Source organism: Neoarius graeffei, chromosome 6 (assembly GCF_027579695.1).
Source record: "Neoarius graeffei isolate fNeoGra1 chromosome 6, fNeoGra1.pri, whole genome shotgun sequence".
NCBI classification, from domain to species: domain Eukaryota; kingdom Metazoa; phylum Chordata; class Actinopteri; order Siluriformes; family Ariidae; genus Neoarius; species Neoarius graeffei.
This window is the reverse complement of record NC_083574.1, coordinates 80949372-80968965: the sequence shown is the minus strand read 5'-3', so window position 1 is coordinate 80968965 and position 19594 is coordinate 80949372. Positions and strand designations below refer to the sequence as shown.

The following is a 19594-nucleotide window of genomic DNA, read 5'->3' as shown; positions in this document are numbered from 1 at the left end:
AGGGAAGTTGTGCAAAGTATTAAATGCAGGGGTGCCAATAATAGCGGCACATGTGTTTTTGTTGAAAATAATTATTTCTTGATGAAGGATTTCTTTTTCTCTGAATAAATGAGTTTCAATGAAAGGTTGGATCTTTTTTTTTTATTTTTTCAGTGTGAGCTAAAGTGACTTCACCAAAAAGTGGATTTTTTCAAACCCTTTTTACTAATTTTTATAAGGAGTGCCAATAATTGTGGAGGGCGCACTGTGTGTGTACAGTATATATGAAGTCCACTCTCAGTATTCCATTAAAAAAATACATAGATTTGTCTTAATTATAAACATGCAACAGCTCACCTGTTCTCTCTCCTTCCCTTTGTGTCTTCAGTTCAGTTTTGACCACACCCCTTCACAGTTTAAACCTGTGCCTAATAATTAGCTTCAAGATGATGTGTGGGTATAAATATTGACAATTGTTTGCTTTCTTTGTTTTCAAGTTTGGGAAACGTGTAGACAACAGCTCAAAGTGTCAAATTTGGCTGTGGAGCCAGGAATCAAAGAGACGGCAGTTGTACAGTTCATCATAGCAGGAGACAGCACTTCATTAAAAGATGTTGAAAAACAGAAAATTAGAGGCAAGGGGACTCTGGGACAATAAAATTGAATTCTTTCTGGCTGTAGCAGGAGACATCGTGGGTCTGGGCAATGTTTGGAGATTCCCCTACCTCTGCTACAGGAATGGAGGAGGTAAGAACACTGATAGAGGTATTACATTGTCTATTATCCCTTTTTATACTGTATGTTGTATTAATGATTCATTGTGCTTTCTCTGACGTAAAAATTTCACAAAACATTCAACTACAAGAACAGGATTTTAGTATGTACAAATAATTTGTGACTAATTTGGAGGTTGGCATTGTTTGCATGTTATTAGGGGTGTTTTTGGTGCCCTACTTGGTGTTTGCTGTGACCTGTGGTTTGCCTCTCTTCCTTCTGGAAACTGCTATGGGACAGTACACACAAGAGGGGGGCATCACATGCTGGCAACATATCTGCCCACTGGCTGAGGGTAAGTGACATAAGGGTGCGTTGTGTTCTGTATTCAAGGTCAACTTGTGAAAAATATTTATTATGTGACAATCAAGTGTCTGTGTCTTGAACTTCATATTTTTGTGTCTCAGTGAGACATGCAGAATGATCACATAAGCCATTCAAAGTCCTTACACTCATTGAAGAAATAAGTAGAAAAATTGCACAAATTATGTGCAGTATTCTACACATTTTATCAAAATGAAATAAAACTGCATTGGAAGTATTCAGCTTTTTTACACAGTTTTGTGTAGATTTAAAATTAACAGTCTGTGAATTTGTGTACAACATTCAACACAGTATGTGTAGACTGATCTGCTCTACACATATTCAGTATCAGTTTTTTAAATGCATTAACTATTTGATTTAGCTCAACAGCACCCTGCCCATCGTCTGAGAATGACATCAATTTGTCATGTCATTTTCATTTTATTGTATACTGTTGAACATAAAATATCATATTTTCTATTATAATCACTTCACCATGTGACTCGCTAAAACAAAAAATAAAAAAATGTCTGCAGTTATGTTGGTCACTGGATGCCTCTGAACATCCTCTCTATTTCTCAGAGACAACGTAAACAACACTGCTAACACCAGGCATTTATGCTGTACATAAAATATATTTTATATTACAATCACTTCACTATGTCAATTACTAAAACAAACAAGCAAAAAAAAAAATCTGTAGCTCAGTGGTCATTGAATACCTCTGAACATCCTCATTGTTTCTCAGAGATGATGTGAACAACACTGCTAATGCCAGCTATTTAGAAACTTGTCAGTACTTTCTTACTACTCACAGTATAATACACTGGCCCTTTGCGGATAAGATTGAAGACCCCTGATTACAACCTCCTGGAAATTGGTGGAATGATAGTAACTCAGATGAGGGATATCAGTGGGTGATTTTTAATTAATTGGGTTACTCAAGTCATGTTACCTTAATGCTAGCTCTGTCTTCAGCTTAAATACAGATTTTATTCTTTAAAAAAATCTTCAATAACTGCTGTTTTGATGGGGAGAGGATTCATGGCGGTGACAAGTTGTGTTAGATTTCGAAGTAAATTTCCTGTTTTCTCATTCAATAAAGACTGCAAGCAGGCGCATACACTTAGAGAGAGGAAGATTTTATTAAAGAAGTTTCATGTATGTGTAACCTTCTGTCACTCCACGCTCGCCTGCCGGCTCTCTGGCACTTCCACACGCCGATGGCTCTGCGTTGTGTTATTGTGTAGTGGGCGGCTGATGGGGGCACAGCCAGTTGGAAGGACTCAGACACACACGGAGGGGTTCGGGATCGATGGGGTTGATTTATTGTTGCTTTTCTATAGGGTTGATTATCAATACTCGAATAAGTTTTCAAACAGTAAAAAAAAAAAGATGTTGCTATAAAAGGCTAATACAGCTCCATACAAATTCCCATTGCCGTTAGCATTCATTTTCAGTCATAGTGTAAACCGTTTATAATACAAAAAATACAAGTGTTAGATTCACAAATCACTCAGCTCGTAAGAGCTTAATATTTCAACATACAAAATAACTCAACAAAACTAACTTTCATGGGGTCATATTTCAAATATTTTATAGTTTAAATCTGAGGGAAAAGTATGTGGCTTACCTATAGGGTTGATTATCAATACTAAAGAAAATGGCAAACGAACTACAATCAGGTATCAACCCTACGGGGTAACAGAGGGACCAAAAAGCAATTCCAAAATATCGAACTCCTATCAAAACGTAATCCAACAGCGACACCTATTGGCGCCAGCAATACACTTACATACACTTAATACCTTACATCCACCCCTTCTTTAAGAGATGGCGTCCTCGCCATTAGACTCACCCAAACATATATATACCATACTCTCAGAGATTTAAACAAAAGAGAAAAAACAAAATAAGTGTGTGGTATGTGATGTGTGTAGTATTAAGTGCATACATGGGACTAGCAGTCATCTAGGTGTGTGCACTAGTGGTCCTAGATGTTTCCAGCCGCTCTTCTCGCTTTGGCTCATTGCCACAATTTCCTTCCTCTCTCTATCTTCTCTTGGTCAGTCTCAGTTTTCACGATATGACACTTATGACAGTTTCGGGGGGGGGGGACGTTGATTCCTTCTCGGGTACCTCCTTGGGATGTTACTCGTTTCAGGGGAAGCGGCTCCAGCACTGGTCACTGGGGTATCTGCCTGTGCCTCCACATTGGCCTGCTCCATACTGCGCTGTTCCTCCACATCTGTCTCAGTTGCCACTCCATCTCTCACTGCTTCTATATTGCCACTCTCCATTTCCTCTTTTCCATTGGTCTCACACGGCTCACTATCTGACTGGCCCTCCTCCAAGACCAATCTGCTGCTTCGCTCCACCGGGAGGAACATGCACTGGGTAAGGAGGTTTTGGTGAACAACTCTCTCAGGACCTCCACTCTCAGGGCGCACCACGTAAACAGGTAAGTTGGGCTGCTTCTTCACAATGATGTATGGGCGTGACTCCCACTGGTCTCCCAACTTCTGCCTCCCCTCCACCTGACAATCCTTGACTAAGACTCTGTCCCTTGTGTCGAAGTCTTCACTCCTGGCCTTCCGGTCATAGTACTTTTTCTGATGTTCCTTGGCATGCTGAGATGTCTGGCTAGCCAGAGCATAGGCCTGCATCAGAGAGTCATGCAGCGTTTGGACGTAGTCACTGTACTCGCAGGGCTTATTAATGGTGGAGGACTGGAAGATCAGGTCAATTGGGAGTCTTGGATGTCTACCGAACATCAGGTAGTATGGGCTATACCCCGTGGAGTCGTGTTGTGAGCAATTGTAGGCATGGGTCATGGCATCCACATGTTCGTGCCAGCGGGGCTTCAAGTGAGGTTCTAGTGTTCCAAGCATGTGCATCAGGGTGCGGTTGAACCTTTCGGTTGTCCCATTGCCCTGGGGGTGGTAGGGTGTTGTGTGTGTTTTAGTGATGCCGGTACACTTGCATAGCTCCCTCACAATGGCACTTTCGAAGTTGTGCCCCTGATCTGCATGCAGCTTTGCGGGGAAGCCAAACCGACAGAAGAAGTTCTTCCATAGTACTCTTGCCACTGTGCCCACCTTTTTGTTTCTGGTGGGGTAGGCCTGTGCATAATGGGAAAAGTGGTCAGTGACAATGAACACATTCTCCAGGCCACCTTTGGACTTCTCAACTGTCAAAGTCCATGCAAACCAGCTCCATGGGTGCACTTGTGTGGATACTGACTAGGGGAGCCCTGATGTTGGCCATGGGGGTCTTTCTCAGGCAACATTGCTCACACTATTCACACCAGGCTTTGACCTCCTGGAACATTCTTGGCCAGTAGAATCTCTCCCGTATCATCTGCAGCGTTCTCTCGAATCCCAAGTGCCCAGAGTCATCATGAAGAGCAGTTTTTACAGCTGCACGCAGCCTCTCTGGCAGTATTAGCTGCTCCACCCGTCCTCTATGGCAGTCCCGGACCCGGCGGTACATGACACCATTTCGCAGCACCAAACTCCTCCACTCTTTTAAGAGAAGGCCCCCACTTGCGCTCACCTCCATCCTCTCACCACGGCTTGGTTTCTGGTTGCGGGTCTTGAAGTGCAGGACTGGGCCGATGGCTGGGTCTTCTTTTTGCACTGCTCGGATCTCCTGTGTTGTCATGGCAGGCAGTGCCTCCATTCCCACCTCTGCATATAGCTCACTGGACTCTGGTGACTGACGGCTCTCAGGCTCCTCCATCGCAGCAGCAATCTCCACAGTGGGGGACTCCACTCCCTGGGCGACTTGTGCCACATCATGCCTCTGCCCAGCATTGATCACTTGCTGAGGACAGGTCTGCAGGATCTCAGTGACTTCCTGGTAAGACAGACGTGAGAGGGCATCGGCGTTGGAGTTGTCTTGTCCTCTCCGGTACTGGATGTCGAAGTCATATATTGACAGGTGAGAAACCCACCACTGGCCGGTGGCGTCGAGTTTGGCTGTGGTCATCACATACTTCAGGGGATTGTTGTCTGTGAGAACCGAGAACTTGTGCCCATAAAGGTGGTCATGGAATTTGTCTGTGACTGCCCACTTAAGAGTGAGGAACTCGAGCTTGTGTGCAGGATACCTTGTCTCAGGAGGGGTCAAGCCTCTGCTGGCATACGTGACGACTCTCTCTGTTCCACCCTGGATCTGTGCGAGCACAGCACCGAGCCCATCTCTGGATGCGTCAGTCTGCAGCAGAAACGGTAGACTGTAGTCTGGATAGCCCAGCACTGGTGCGTTGGTCAGCTTCACTTTCAGTGCCTGGAAGGCCTCCTCACATTCAACAGTCCACAGAAAGGGTTTTTCGGGGCGTGGACTTTTCTGGGCCCCTCTCTTCATTCTGGGGTCCCCTGAGGTGAGGCGGTACAAGGGAGCAGCCAGACTGGAGTAGGACTTCACGTACCATCTGTAGTAGCCAGCAAACCCGAGGAACTGGAGTACTTCCTTTCGATCTGTTGGCCGCGGCCAGTCCTTCACCCGGCTGATCTTCTCTGGGTCCGTCCTGATGCCGTGTGCTGACACCAGGTGACCAAGGTAGTTCACTTCCTTCCGAACAAACTGGCACTTTGAGGGCTTAAGCTTCAGGCCATGCTCCCTAAGTCTGTCAAAGACCCGTTGCAGTCTTTCCAAGTGTTCATCAAAAGATGAGGAAAAAATTATCAAATCATCCAAATAAATAAGAAGTTGTGTGAAGTTCAAGTCACCGAAGCAGCAGGTCATCAGTCTTTGGAAGGTGGAGGGAGCATTTTGGAGGCCAAATGGCATTCTGTTCGCCTCGAAAAGCCCCATGGGAGTGCTGAACGTGGTCTTGTGCTTATTGTGTTCTGCAACTTCCACCTGCCAGTAACCGGAGTTAAGGTCAAGTGTGGAGAAGTACTTGGCTTGCCCCTATGACTCGAGGGCCTCCTCAATCCTTGGTAGAGGGAAGGCGTCTCTGGTGCTGCAGGAATTGAGTTTTCTGTAGTCAATGCACAGTCTCAGCGATCCATCTTTCTTGGTCACGACCACCACTGGTGAGGCATAAGGGCTCCTACTGGGACGGATGAACCCTGCTGCCTCCATCTCAGTCAGCATCTGCCGCACGTCTTGAAACTGGGATGGGGGTATCTTCCGGTATGGCAGGCAGAAGGGCCTGGAGTCCACCAGTGGAATCTCATGCTGTATGGTTGTGGTGTGACTGTAGTCCAGGGAATGCTGGGAGAACACATCTGCATTCTTGTCAAGCAGCTCTTGGAGGCAGGCACGCTGGTCTTCATTCTCCACAGCCGCTTCACTTACGTCCACTCCACAACTTGTCACGACTTGGCCCAAACTGAGGCATGTACCTTCGTTGCCAGCTTCACCCTGTTTGTTCTCAGGAAACTCCATGACGCTTTGTACCAGGACTGCATTGGCCAGGTGAGTGTGGGGCTTGATGGTTAAGACACGCTGGGAGAGATTCATCACTCTGACTGGAGCACACCCTCTCTGTACGTCGGCAAGGACCTTGGCAACCAGGAGGTCCTGGGGAAGCCGCACCGAAGCCTGGCTTTCGATCAGGGCAGTGTAGGTCTCTCACCAGGGGCCAGCTTGAATCTTGCACCTCAAATCCATCTCTTTCCCTGCAGGTATACACACTTTGCGACCGGTGTACACAGCAGGACCTACGACGTCATGCATTTCACTCTGCTCGGCGCTCCCCACCTTCAGCAGTGCTGTATACCACTCTGGGTGCTTCTCCTTCACCAGGTGTAGGAACTGCTGGCCATAGAACACTTGGAGGTGACTGCGGGAGGCTCAAATGACATTTGTGCTGACAAGAAGGGGGACTGAAGAGCGGTAGTCAGAGTCAGGAACAACAAAGGTAGGCACAGCTTTATGCTCTTTTCCAAGGACATTCAGGTCAATATGTACAACACTGTGGTAGGGAACAGCCTGGCCTGCTGCACCTTTGATGGGTAACTTGGATGGCTTTAATCGCAGCCCCTTTAAGACAGGGTGGCTCTGCCAGTAGCTGTGTGTGATACTGGTTATCTGAGAGCCAGAGTCAACGAGAGCCCTGCACTTCATGCCGTTAACTTCAACCTCTCCCTCATTCCTAGGTCTGACTATGGGTGTTCCATTGTCTCCAGTGCTTTCGTTTCTTTGTGGTGAGTAGGGCTCTTGCTGGATGCCCATGGTTGCCCCAGCGACCACGGGCTTTAAGCGTTTAACGACTAGGCAGACTGGGGTGTAGGCCTCTCGGCAGGGGTGGTAGGTTGGGGAGTCCCAGCTGGGCTGAGAGGGGGGAGCACGGCTCTACAAACTCGGGCGGTGTGGCCAGGCTTACCACAACGGTGACAGATGAAGTTTGGGCGTGGGGCTGCTCTCACCGGTGCTGGCTGGGCTGCTGGTAGGGGGTGGTGAAGCTATTCTTAGCTCAAGGTGGGACAACTTTGCAATCTGTTCCTCCTGATTGCGAGCTAGCCTCTGTATCATCTCTGTCAGCTCAGACAATTGAGAACTTTCCACATTTTCTCTTTCCTCTGACATGACATGAACTTGTGTTACTGCCTTCTTTGTTCTGTTTTGGGGCTGGAACCTTTTGCTTTCTCTTGCCATGTTGCGAAGCTCAGACTGCAGCTCTCGAAAACTCATAAGACGGGGTGTCATGGGTGCTATTCTCATATACGCTTCTTCATCAGTGAGGCCTCTCATGAACTGTTGGACGAGTTTGCTGTTACGATCAGGGAAGGGCCTGCCACCCCTCTGCTTCTCCTCCACATCCCGCAATTTCGACTCTAGAGCTATGGCAAAGGAGCAGGCGGACTCACCGGGGTTCTGGCTCCGCTCATAGACGTCAGCCAATGGGTCTAGTGAACCTCACGTGTCACCATACTCTGCTTTCAGTTCCTCAAAGGCTTTCTCTGGGGTCTGGGTATGGGCAGGCAGGTTTAGAACCAACTTTCGAGCCTCACCACTCAGGTGCCTCACCACCATGGAAAAACGCAAGTGCAGAGGGAGCTCTATCACTTCTAGAAGGTATTGCATGTCACGTATCCAGTCCTCCACTAGGATCAGGGCTTCCGGTGAAAACTGGGACATTTTTCACTTGATGAGTTTGCATGAAGCCACCATAGGCTGACACTAGGGGGACTTGGCTGGCCATGGCTTGAACAGGGATGACTGACTGCGGCACATGTGGATAAGTGTACAGACTGGGCAATGTGGTGGGGCCAGGGTGTACACCAGCAGTGGTATGCTCTGACACTACTTGGGGGCTATACAGTAGGTGTTTGTGTTCGGGGCGCTCACATGAGGAGTGGGTAGAGGCAATGGACTCAGAGCAGTGTAAGAAAAATGCACTTGGGGGGCCGGCATTGTAGTGGCGGGACTGCTGGTTGTGCTCACTGACAGTGGTGGTTGAAAACGTGGCTCGGGCACCTGGGTAGCAGGGGTGGAGTGTGGGTAGCTTAGAAGCACCTGAGGGGTTGGTCTAATTGACTGGGGTGCATAAGGGTGAGCAACTGGGAAGGGCTTAGTAAACAGGTATGGAGCTGCTGGTATGGTGCTGACACTAGAGGAGGTTATTTGCAGAGGCAGGGGGCCTGTGGAGCCATGTACACTGGGGTTGGGAAGAGTAGCACCTGCCAATTGCTCTGTTAAACTGCTGGGATTAGTGACAGGTCTGGTGTCAAGGCAGAGTGGGGGTACCTGTCCTGGAGCCAAGCAGCCTGGATGGGAGGGCTGAGGTGATGTGCTGATCCATGTAAGACAGGCGCATGAGGGGCAGGGTAGTGTGTTGCTCAAGGGGTGGCAGCACATCAGCAGCTACAGCAGCTGGAGGTAAGAGGCTGGACATCACAGTGGAGGGGGACTGCAACTCAAGTGCTGGGTTAGTGTAATTCTGTGTCATCTTGTTTATATGTAGAATGTGGAGAGCAAATGAAATGTCATAACAATGTAATATGTATGTGGATATGTACTGTGTGCACAAAAAAAAGTTTCAAAACTATTAGTGTGTGATTCAATACTAATAGAGTAAGCAATTATATCAGTTCTTTAAAGCAAGTAAAGTAAGTAAAATAAGTAATAAAAGGCTGCTCAGCTAAATACTATCAGTTCACTTCAGTTTTAAGCTCAAAATGTCACTAAATACCAGTTAGCTGCATTAACAAGCATAGATAAACTCCAAAAGATGTCATATATCATAAAAATTCAGTAATACCACTTAAATGTCACTCATAAATACTCAAAATACGCAGAAAAATACTCAAATTGCAATAGAAAAACGATTTAGATTCATAAGTCATTAAAGGATATAAAGGGATGAAGATCACGAAATAACTGGCAAAAGTCCATTCATCAGAAACAGTTCACAGTTCAATATTCGATACCAGTCTGGATGTACGATATCCTCCTCAGAATGCAACGCCACCATCCTGGTCACGGCACCAAGATGTAACCCTGCTCTTCTGTCACTCCACGCTCGCCTGCCGGCTCTCTGGCACTTCCACATGCTGATGGCTCTGCGTTGTGTTATTGTGTAGTGGGCAGCTGATGGGGGCACAGCCGGTTGGAAGGACTCAGACGCACACGGAGGGGTTCGGGATCGATGGGGTTGATTTATTGTTGCTTTTCTATAGGGTTGATTATCAATACTCGAATAAGTTTTCAAACAGTAAAAAAAAAGAAGTTGCTATAAAAGGCTAATACAGCTCCATACAAATTCCCATTGCCGTTAGCATTCATTTTCAGTCATAGTGTAAACCGTTTATAATACAAAAAATACAAGTGTTAGATTCACAAATCACTCAGCTCGTAAGAGCTTAATATTTCAACATACAAAATAACTCAACAAAATGAACTTTCATGGGGTCATATTTTCAAATATTTTATAGTTTAAATCTGAGGGAAAAGTACGTGGCTTACCTACAGGGTTGATTATCAATACTAAAGAAAATGGCGAACGAACTACAATCAGGTATCAACCCTATGGGGTAACAGAGGGACCAAAAAGCAATTCCAAAATATCGAACTCCTATCAAAACGTAATCCAACAGTGACACCTATTGGCGCCAGCAATACACTTACATACACTTTTTTTTCTTTCGATTACGTTCATTATGTCTTATATTAAATATAGTTAGTTTTTTTTTTTTTTTTCTTTTTTATCAGACATCTAATTTTTGGGTTTGTTTACCTGACATGTTTCAACGTACAACTTCCGTCTTCCTCAGACTGTCACCGGATGTTAATTGGTGACGCATCTTTTATCAGCTGCTGTTTCTGAAGGCGTGGCCTTCCTGTCTGGTTTGACAGGTCGGTCACGCCTTCTACTGTCTGTTTGTCCCCTGCAAGATGGCACTCCAGGTGTGGGAGAGCATGTATGCTCCCTCATCCCGGTTGATGGTCCTCGGGCTTCGCTTACGGATCTCCATGGCCTCCCTGATCCAGCGCTGATGTTTGTTATCTTCTGTGCGGATGACTCTGGCATTCCCCCAGTCCATAATGTGATTTTCCCTTTTACAGTGATCTGTTATAGCTGACTTATAATTTTCCTGTTGTGCCTTTTCTTTTATTGTTCGGGTTTGTCTTGTAGCTGTCTCCTTTTCGCACTCTTTCTTATGTTCATGTTTTCTTGTGCTGAAACTCCTTCCTGTCTCCCCAATATAAGTTTTATTGCATAATTTACATGGAATCTCATATATGGTGTTGCATCTGTTGTCCGGATGTATTCTGTCTTTGGGATGAACTAGGATCTGACGGAGTGTTGTGTGTGGTTTGACAGGTGTGTTAACATTGTGTTTCCTCATTACTCTTTGAATGCGTTCCGTTATTCCTCTGATGTATGGTAATGTAACTACTCCCCTGTGTTCTTGTTTGTTAGTTTGTTTTTTCTCTTTCTTCTGTGTTTTGTTGTTTTTAACCTGTTCCGCCCCTCTGAGGAAGACGGAAGTTGTACGTCGAAACATGTCAGGTAAACAAACCCAAAAATTAGATGTCTGATAAAAAAGAAAAAAAAAAACTAACTATATTTAATATAAGACATAATGAACGTAATCGAAAGATTAAGAATTAGTTACGGAGACGAAAGCATCAAGGAGTTTCGCCGCCTAGAGCGATTGACACGGAAACGGGCATGCTACAGGAATCACCTGAGATTCAATCTGCGCTGCCGGGATGAGGAAGTCGTCCCGGCCAGCCTGAACATCAAGAACCCGATTCCAACCAGAAACGCGGAAAAGATGATCAGGAAAGTGCGGATGACTCTGGTAAAAGAACGGATACGGTGCACAACGGATAAACTAAATAATATCAACAGCGAACTACACAGAGAGACGGAAACTTTCAAACGCCGGTTTCCCCAGAACAAGGAAATGGAAATGGCAATACACGGACACTTGGCAGACATACACGAGCAGGAATTCACAGAGACAAAAACCCGACAAATACGAAAACTGGACAAACTCATTGCACAGAAAAAGAAGGCAGAACCGGAGCACGCACACATCAACGACAAATGGATTTACAACATATCAAGGTACAAACTCTCACAAGCAGAACGCAGTATACTAGCAAAAGGACTCCACTACGCTGTCACACCGAACAACATACCACACGACGAATTCATTCTGGCAACTGAGTTAGCATGTGAGAAAATACAGGATCAGGGACAAAAAGCAGCACTAAGAAACGCAATAGCTGGTATATTGAAAACGGCCAAACCACCACCCAGCAACATCACCAAACAGGAAGCCAAAGCCATGAAAACATTAGCAAAAAATAAAGATATCACAATCCTCCCAGCAGATAAAGGCAGAACAACAGTTATTATGGACACTGATGAATATGAACGAAAAATGAATGAATTACTCAGCGACAACGCATTTGAAATATTAAAAAAAGACCCAACAGAAGACAAGAAAAAGAAACTTAAAGCACTACTAAAACCACTACTCAATGAAAATAAAATAGATAAGCAGGATTACAATCATTTAGTACCCACAGCCAATGTCATCCCCAGGATTTACGGCACACCAAAAATACACAAACCAGGAACACCATTACGCCCCATAGTAGATAGCATTGGTTCGGTCACATACAACTTATCAAAAGCACTTACCGAAATAATTAAACCATTACTAGGACTCACAGACCAACACTGCAAAAACTCAAAACATCTGGCAGAAGAACTAAAAAACATCAAAATGCAGCAAGATGAAGTTTTCATTTCACATGATGTCATATCTCTTTTCACCAGAACACCCACGGAAGCCACCATACAGATAGTACAAGACAAATTAAAAACAGACAGGACGCTCAAGAAACGTACAAACCTCACCGTACAAGACATCACTCAGCTTCTTCAATTCATCGCCACATCCACATACTTTCAGTTCAGGAATACAATCTACAGACAGAAGGAAGGTTTTGCCATGGGAGACCCACTATCAGCCATCATGTGCGGCTTTTTCATGGAGGATCTGGAGCAGAAAGCACTCACTACAATACCAGCGGAATACAGACCAACACTCTGGAAACGGTATGTGGACGACATATTGGAAAAAGTAAAGAGGGGACACACTCAACAACTCACCGACCATCTTAACACCATAGACAATACCGGCAATATAAAATTCACACATGAAGAAGAAACGGAGCAGTCAATAGCATTTTTGGATTTAAAAATACAACACACAGAAGATGGGGATATCAAAATAAAAGTACACAGAAAACCCACACACACCGACCAATATTTAAACTGGACTTCCGAACACCCCATAATGCACAAAATATCCGTAGTTAGAACATTACATGAACGCACAGCAATAATTACAGATCCACAGGACAAAGAACAGGAGGAACAACATATACAACACGCACTGAAGGCATGTCAATATCCACAATGGGCAATATCCAAAGGGGCGGAACAGGTTAAAAACAACAAAACACAGAAGAAAGAGAAAAAACAAACTAACAAACAAGAACACAGGGGAGTAGTTACATTACCATACATCAGAGGAATAACGGAACGCATTCAAAGAGTAATGAGGAAACACAATGTTAACACACCTGTCAAACCACACACAACACTCCGTCAGATCCTGGTTCATCCCAAAGACAGAATACATCCGGACAACAGATGCAACACCATATATGAAATTCCATGTAAATTATGCAATAAAACTTATATTGGGGAGACAGGAAGGAGTTTCAGCACAAGAAAACATGAACATAAGAAAGAGTGCGAAAAGGAGACAGCTACAAGACAAACCCGAACAATAAAAGAAAAGGCACAACAGGAAAATTATAAGTCAGCTATAACAGATCACTGTAAAAGGGAAAATCACATTATGGACTGGGGGAATGCCAGAGTCATCCGCACAGAAGATAACAAACATCAGCGCTGGATCAGGGAGGCCATGGAGATCCGTAAGCGAAGCCCGAGGACCATCAACCGGGATGAGGGAGCATACATGCTCTCCCACACCTGGAGTGCCATCTTGCAGGGGACAAACAGACAGTAGAAGGCGTGACCGACCTGTCAAACCAGACAGGAAGGCCACGCCTTCAGAAACAGCAGCTGATAAAAGATGCGTCACCAATTAACATCCGGTGACACTCTGAGGAAGACGGAAGTTGTACGTCGAAACATGTCAGGTAAACAAACCCAAAAATTAGATGTCTGATAAAAAAGAAAAAAAAAAAAAACTAACACTTACATACACTTAATACCTTACATCTGTACACCTGTTTGTCCAAGACACACACTCTGAATGCCCCCCAAAACAAACAAACAAACAAACAAACAAACAACAAAAGCCCCTCACTCACTCACACTCTGGTTTCTCATAACAAAAAGCTCTTTCTCATAATATTTAAACTGAATAAAGATATACACACACACACACACACACACACACACACACACACACACACACACACACAGAGTGAACACTGTTCTGGTTCTCTCTCTGTGAATCCAAACATGAGTGGATTGACCCCAGCTTCTCTGCAAGCACAGGAGTTAGTAGGCCAGACTTTTCATGCGTTACCTTCTGGTTCTACCTGACTCCTCTCCACCCACAGCCGACACTTGATCATGCCCTGCTGCCACAACATATTAATGCAAATTACAACCCCGATTCCAAAAAAGTTGGGACAAAGTACAAATTGTAAATAAAAACTAAATGCAATAATTTACAAATCTCAAAAACTGATATTGTATTCACAATAGAACATAGACAACATATCAAATGTCGAAAGTGAGATATTTTGAAATTTCATGCCAAATATTGGCTCATTTGAAATTTCATGACAGCAACACATCTCAAAAAAGTTGGGGCAGGGGCAATAAGAGGCTGGAAAAGTTAAAGGTACAAAAAAGGAACAGCTGGAGGACCAAATTACAACTCATTAGGTCAATTGGCAATAGGTCATTGTAACAATTCTAACGAAGGGTGGAGCACAGAGGATGGCAGGACAGAGATCAGGTTCATAAACAAGGCTTTTACTGCCACACTTTTCAGTGAAACATCAGTGACTAACACAGACACACACACACAACTGGCGTCTGGCTCAGGGATGAGCCCTCTGCTCTCGCTCTCCCTCCTTAAGTAGGGCATGGTCACTGGGAAGACATACACAAACCCAGGTTAATTGACATCAGGTGTAGTGATTCTGCCACTCACCTTCCCTGACTCCACCCTCCTGTCACAGACCGGCACTTGACCACGCCCCCACTGCCACATACCCCCACCGCAGCCAACTCCCCCCCCCTTGACGGGAGAGGAAATCCGCCACGACCATCTGCGCCCCTGGCCTGTGGACCACCTTGAAATTAAAGGGTTGGAGTGCCAGATACCAACGGGTGATCCGTGCTTTGGCATCCTTCATGCAGTGGAGCCACTGGAGGGGTGCGTGGTCCAAACAGAGGGTGAAAGGGCGCCCCAGCAGGTAGTAACAGAGGGCGAGGACCGCCCACTTGATTGCCAGACACACTTTTTCTATTGTGCTGTAATGCCCCTCACACACCGACAGCTTCCGACTGATGTATAGGACTGGGAGGTCCTCCCCCTCCACCTCCTGGGACAAAACAGCCCCCAGCCCTCTGTCTGACGCATCCGTCTGTAATTTAAAGGGGAGAGAAAAGTCAGGGGAGTATAAAAGTGGCCCCCCACACAGTGCGGCCTTTACCTCAGAAAAAGCACACTGGCATTGCTCTGTCCACTGGACCAGATCTGGTGCCCCTTTTTAGTGAGATCAGTCAGCGGGCTGGCGACGTCCGAATAATTAGGTATAAACCTCCGATAATAGCCAGCCAGCCCCAGGAACTGTCTCACCCCTTTTTTGGTCTTGGGCCTTGGTCAGGCTGCAATTGCTGCAGTCTTGTTAATTTGGGGACGCACCTGCCCGTTGCCCAAGTGGAAGCCCAGATACCGTACTTCCACCCGCCCAATCACACACTTCTTCGGGTTGGCTGTGAGACCCGCTCGCCTCAGCGACCTAAGGACGGCCCTCAGATGTTTTGAGATGCCTCAGCCAGTCATTACTATAGATGATAATGTCATCAAGGTAGGCGGCTGCATAGGTGGTGTGGGGGCAGAGGACCCTGCACATCAGCCGCTGAAACGTAGCGGGCGCCCCAAACAGCCCAAAAGGAAGTGTGACAAATTGGTGTAAGCCGTACGGTGTGGAAAAGGCCATTTTTTCTCGGGATAGTGGAGTCAAGGGGATCTGCCAACATCCCTTCGTTAAATCCAGCATCGAATAAAAATGAGCAGCACCTAGTCGATTGAGCAACTCATCAATATGAGGCATTGGGTACACATTGAATTTAGACACCGCGTTGACTTTTCTATAGTCCACACAGAACCGGACCGACCCATCGGCCTTGGGTACCAAGACCACCGGGCTGCTCCAGTCACTGTGGGACTCCTCGATGATGCCCATTTCGAGCATGGCCTCGAGTTCTTCCCGAACCACTTGTTTCTTGTGTTCGGGTAGCCTGTAAGGGTGGCTATGCACTACCATCCCCGGGGGCGTCTCAATGTGGTGCTCTATGAGGTTGGTGCGGTCGGGCAGGGGCGAGAACACGTCCAAAAACTCAGTCTGCAACTGGGCAACCTCCGTGAGTTGGGTCGGGGAGAGGTGGTCTCCACAGGGGACCGGAGAGGTATGTGATGCCAATGTTCCCTTTTGAACCTCCAGCCCCAGCTCCGCCTTCTCCGGAACCACCGACACCAATGCCACGGCGACCTCCTCGTTCCAGAGTTTGAGTAGGTTGAGGTGGTAAACCTCTAGCGCCCCACCCCTGTCCATGTCCGTTCACCTCACCTCATAGTTGACGTCCCCGACTCGCTGTGTGACCTCAAAGGGTCCTTGCCACTTGGCGACTAATTTAGAGCTCGATGTGGGCAACAGTATGAGTACTTTATCTCCCGGTGCGAACTCTCTAAGGCGCATACCCTTGTCATACAGGCGGGTTTGCCGTTCTTGGGCCTGCCGCAAATTCTCCTGGGTTAGGTGCGTGAGTGTGTGGAGTTTTGCGCGCAGGTCAATAATGTATTGAATTTTGTTTTTACTTGGTGAAGGTCCCTCCTCCCAATTTTCTCACAGCACATCTAAAATGCGGCGCAGCTTATGCCCATATAATAATTCAAACGGGGAGAACCCCGTGGAGGCTTGGGGGACCTCTCGCACAGCAAATAACAAGAGTTCGAGCCATTTATCCCAGTTATGTGTGTCCTCACTTACGAATTTTTTCATTATGTTCTTGAGGGTGCGATTAAACCGTTCAACTAAACCGTCCATTTGTGGGTGATACACGCTGGTGCGGATCGGCTTAATACCCAACAACCCATACAGTTCAGTCAGTGTTCATGACATAAATGAGGTACCTTGATCAGTCAGAATCTCTTTCGGGATTCCAACTCGGGAGATGACACGGAAGAGTGCTTCCGCAATACTGTGTGCTGAGATATAGCGAAGAGGCACGGCTTCTGGGTATCGCGTTGCATAGTCCACCAGAACGAAAATAAAGCGGTACCCTCGTGTTGACCGATCTAATGGCCCGATGAGATCCATCCCAATTCTTTCGAACGGGGTCTCGATTAACGGTAGAGGGCGCAAAGGCGCTTTTGAAATGGCCGCTGGATTTACTAACTGGCATTCGCGGCACACCGTACACCACCTACGGACATCGCTGCGAATCCCCTGCCAATAGAATCGGGCCATTATTCGGGCTAGTGTCTTATCCTGCCCTAAGTGTCCAGCCATGGGATTAAAGTGAGCCGCCTGGAATACCAATTCCCAGCGGCTCTTCGGAATTAAAAGCTGCGTGACTCGCTCTTTAGTTTGAGTGTCCTGCATCACTCGGTATAATCTATCCTTCATAATCGCGAAGTATAAGGGAAGGACGGGGTGGCATTCGCCGGGAGCGTTTGACCATTGATTACTCTCACTTGGTCAAACGCATGCCGCAGAGTCTCGTCTCGCGACTGCTCTAATGGGAAATCTGCGAGGGATTCCCCAACAGAGAGAGGAGGGGCCGGCGGCTCCTCACTCTGACGCAGAGATGACGTAGACGGCTCTGCGACAGCTGCTCCCGCCAAAGCGACACCGGGACCTCCCCCTGTTAAATGGCAGGGCCCACTCTTCACTAAGTGTGTCATTAAATCCCGAAATCCTGGCCAATCAGTCCCCAAAATTAGAGAGTGGGTAAGGCGAGGATTAACCGCCGCCTTCACTATAAATTTTTCCCCTCGGAAAAAAATGTGGACCGACACCAAAGGGTAGCTGTGAACGTCCCCGTGCACACACAACACCTTCACCCCCTGTGCTCCCCCCAATGCCTTGTTTTGCACCAGGCTTTGGTGAATTGAGGTCTGATTACAACCAGAATCCACCAACACCTGATATGTATCCCCTTGAATACTCACCGGTATGCGATATGCTCCGGCCCTATCGAGGGCGGCTCCTGGCGCGTCAGGGATCTGAACCACCATGCCCACCTCCATTACCGTGCACTGTTGTTGGAGGTGGCCCGGTTCCCCGCTGCGCCAGCAAACTGGCCCGGGCTTCCTCTCCGCACCGGTGTTCTGGGGCTCACTCACCTGAGGGGGGGGAGAGACAGACACAGAAGGGAGAAATGGGAGGGCACCGTGGGTGTGGCGGGCTGGCACAGGTGGCGCTGGCCCCCGCCTCTGTGGTGGGGGAATGGGGCGAGGACGAGACACAGGAGGAGAGAGAGGGAGAGAGAGAGAGAGAGAGAGAGAGAGGAGAGAAGAGGCTATCTGCTGTCCTGCCGCCGGGACAGCTGCCATATGGTCCTCCGCCAGCTCGATTGCCTGATCCAGCGACGCCGGGCGGTGGCACTGGACCCACTCTGCGGTTCCTGCTGGCAAGCAAGCGACAAATTGCTCCAGTATCACCTGGTTGATGATCCCCTCGGCGTCACGGTTGTCGGCCCTCAACCACTGCCAGCAGGCGTCCCGGAGTTGCTGGCCAAACACGAACGGCCGGCCGACTTCCTCCAAGCGCAAAGCGCGGAAGCGCTGACGCTGCTGCTCAGGGGTGCACCCCACACGCTGGAGGACGGCCCGGTGGAGGTCCGTGTAGGCCAGCCGGCGGTCGGTGGGGAGCTGTAGCACGGCCAGCTGCACCTCTCCCGTTAGCAGGGGGAGGAGGCTCGCTGCGCGCTGCTCCATCGGCCACCCCGAGGTCTCCTCGACTTGCTCGAAGAGCGTGATAAATGCCTCAGGGTCATCCTGCGGGCCCATCTTGGTTAGGGTGAGGGGGGACGGGCCCGCGGTGGGAGTGCTGGTGGACCCCGCCGACATGAGGAGGTGCCGGAACGCCTCACGATCTTCTTGCTGGGCCAGCACCAGGGCCTCGAAGCGCTGTTCCTGTTCCTTTCGAAGGGTGATTAGCGCCTGGTGCTGGCTTTGCTGGGCTGTGGCGAGGGCGGGGACCAGTTCGGCGAACGGGGAGGAATCCATTGGGCTGATCGGCTGCTGTGCTCCACGTCCCAGGTTTCGGCACCACTGTAACAGTTCTAACGAAGGGTGGAGCACAGAGGACGGCAGGACAGAGATCAGGTTCATAAACAAGGCTTTTATTGCCACACTTTTCAGTGAAACATCAGTAACTAACACAGACACACACACACAACCGGCATCTGGTTCGGGGATGAGCCCTCTGCTCTCGCTCTCCCTCCTTAAGTAGGGCGCGGTCACTGGGAAGACACACACAAACCCAGGTTAATTGACATCAGGTGTAGTGATTCTGCCACTTACCTTCCCTGACTCCGCCCTCCTGTCACAGACTGGCGCTTGACCATGCCCCTGCTGCCACAGTCATTAACATGACTGGGTATAAAAAGAGCATCTTGGAGTGGCAGCGACTTTCAGAAGTAAAGATGGGAAGAGGATCACCAATCCCCCTAATTCTGCGCCAACAAATAGTGGAGCAATATCAGAAAGGAGTTCGACAGTGTAAAATTGCAAAGAGTTTGAACATATCATCAACTACAGTGCATAATATCATC

At 47.6% G+C, this 19594-nt stretch overlaps 1 protein-coding gene across 1 annotated transcript in view; it reads left to right on the top strand.

Moving 5' to 3' along the window:
- The first annotated feature begins 491 nt into the window (after positions 1 to 491).
- Positions 492 to 19594, top strand: part of LOC132888105 (sodium- and chloride-dependent GABA transporter 3-like) — a 95858-nt gene continuing 76755 nt past the window's right edge. Inside the window, exons 1-2 of the mRNA XM_060924098.1 lie at positions 492 to 726; positions 914 to 1048. Coding sequence (XP_060780081.1) covers positions 591 to 726; positions 914 to 1048 — 271 coding nt within the window. The 5' untranslated portion in view covers positions 492 to 590. The remainder of the gene's footprint in view (positions 727 to 913; positions 1049 to 19594) is intronic.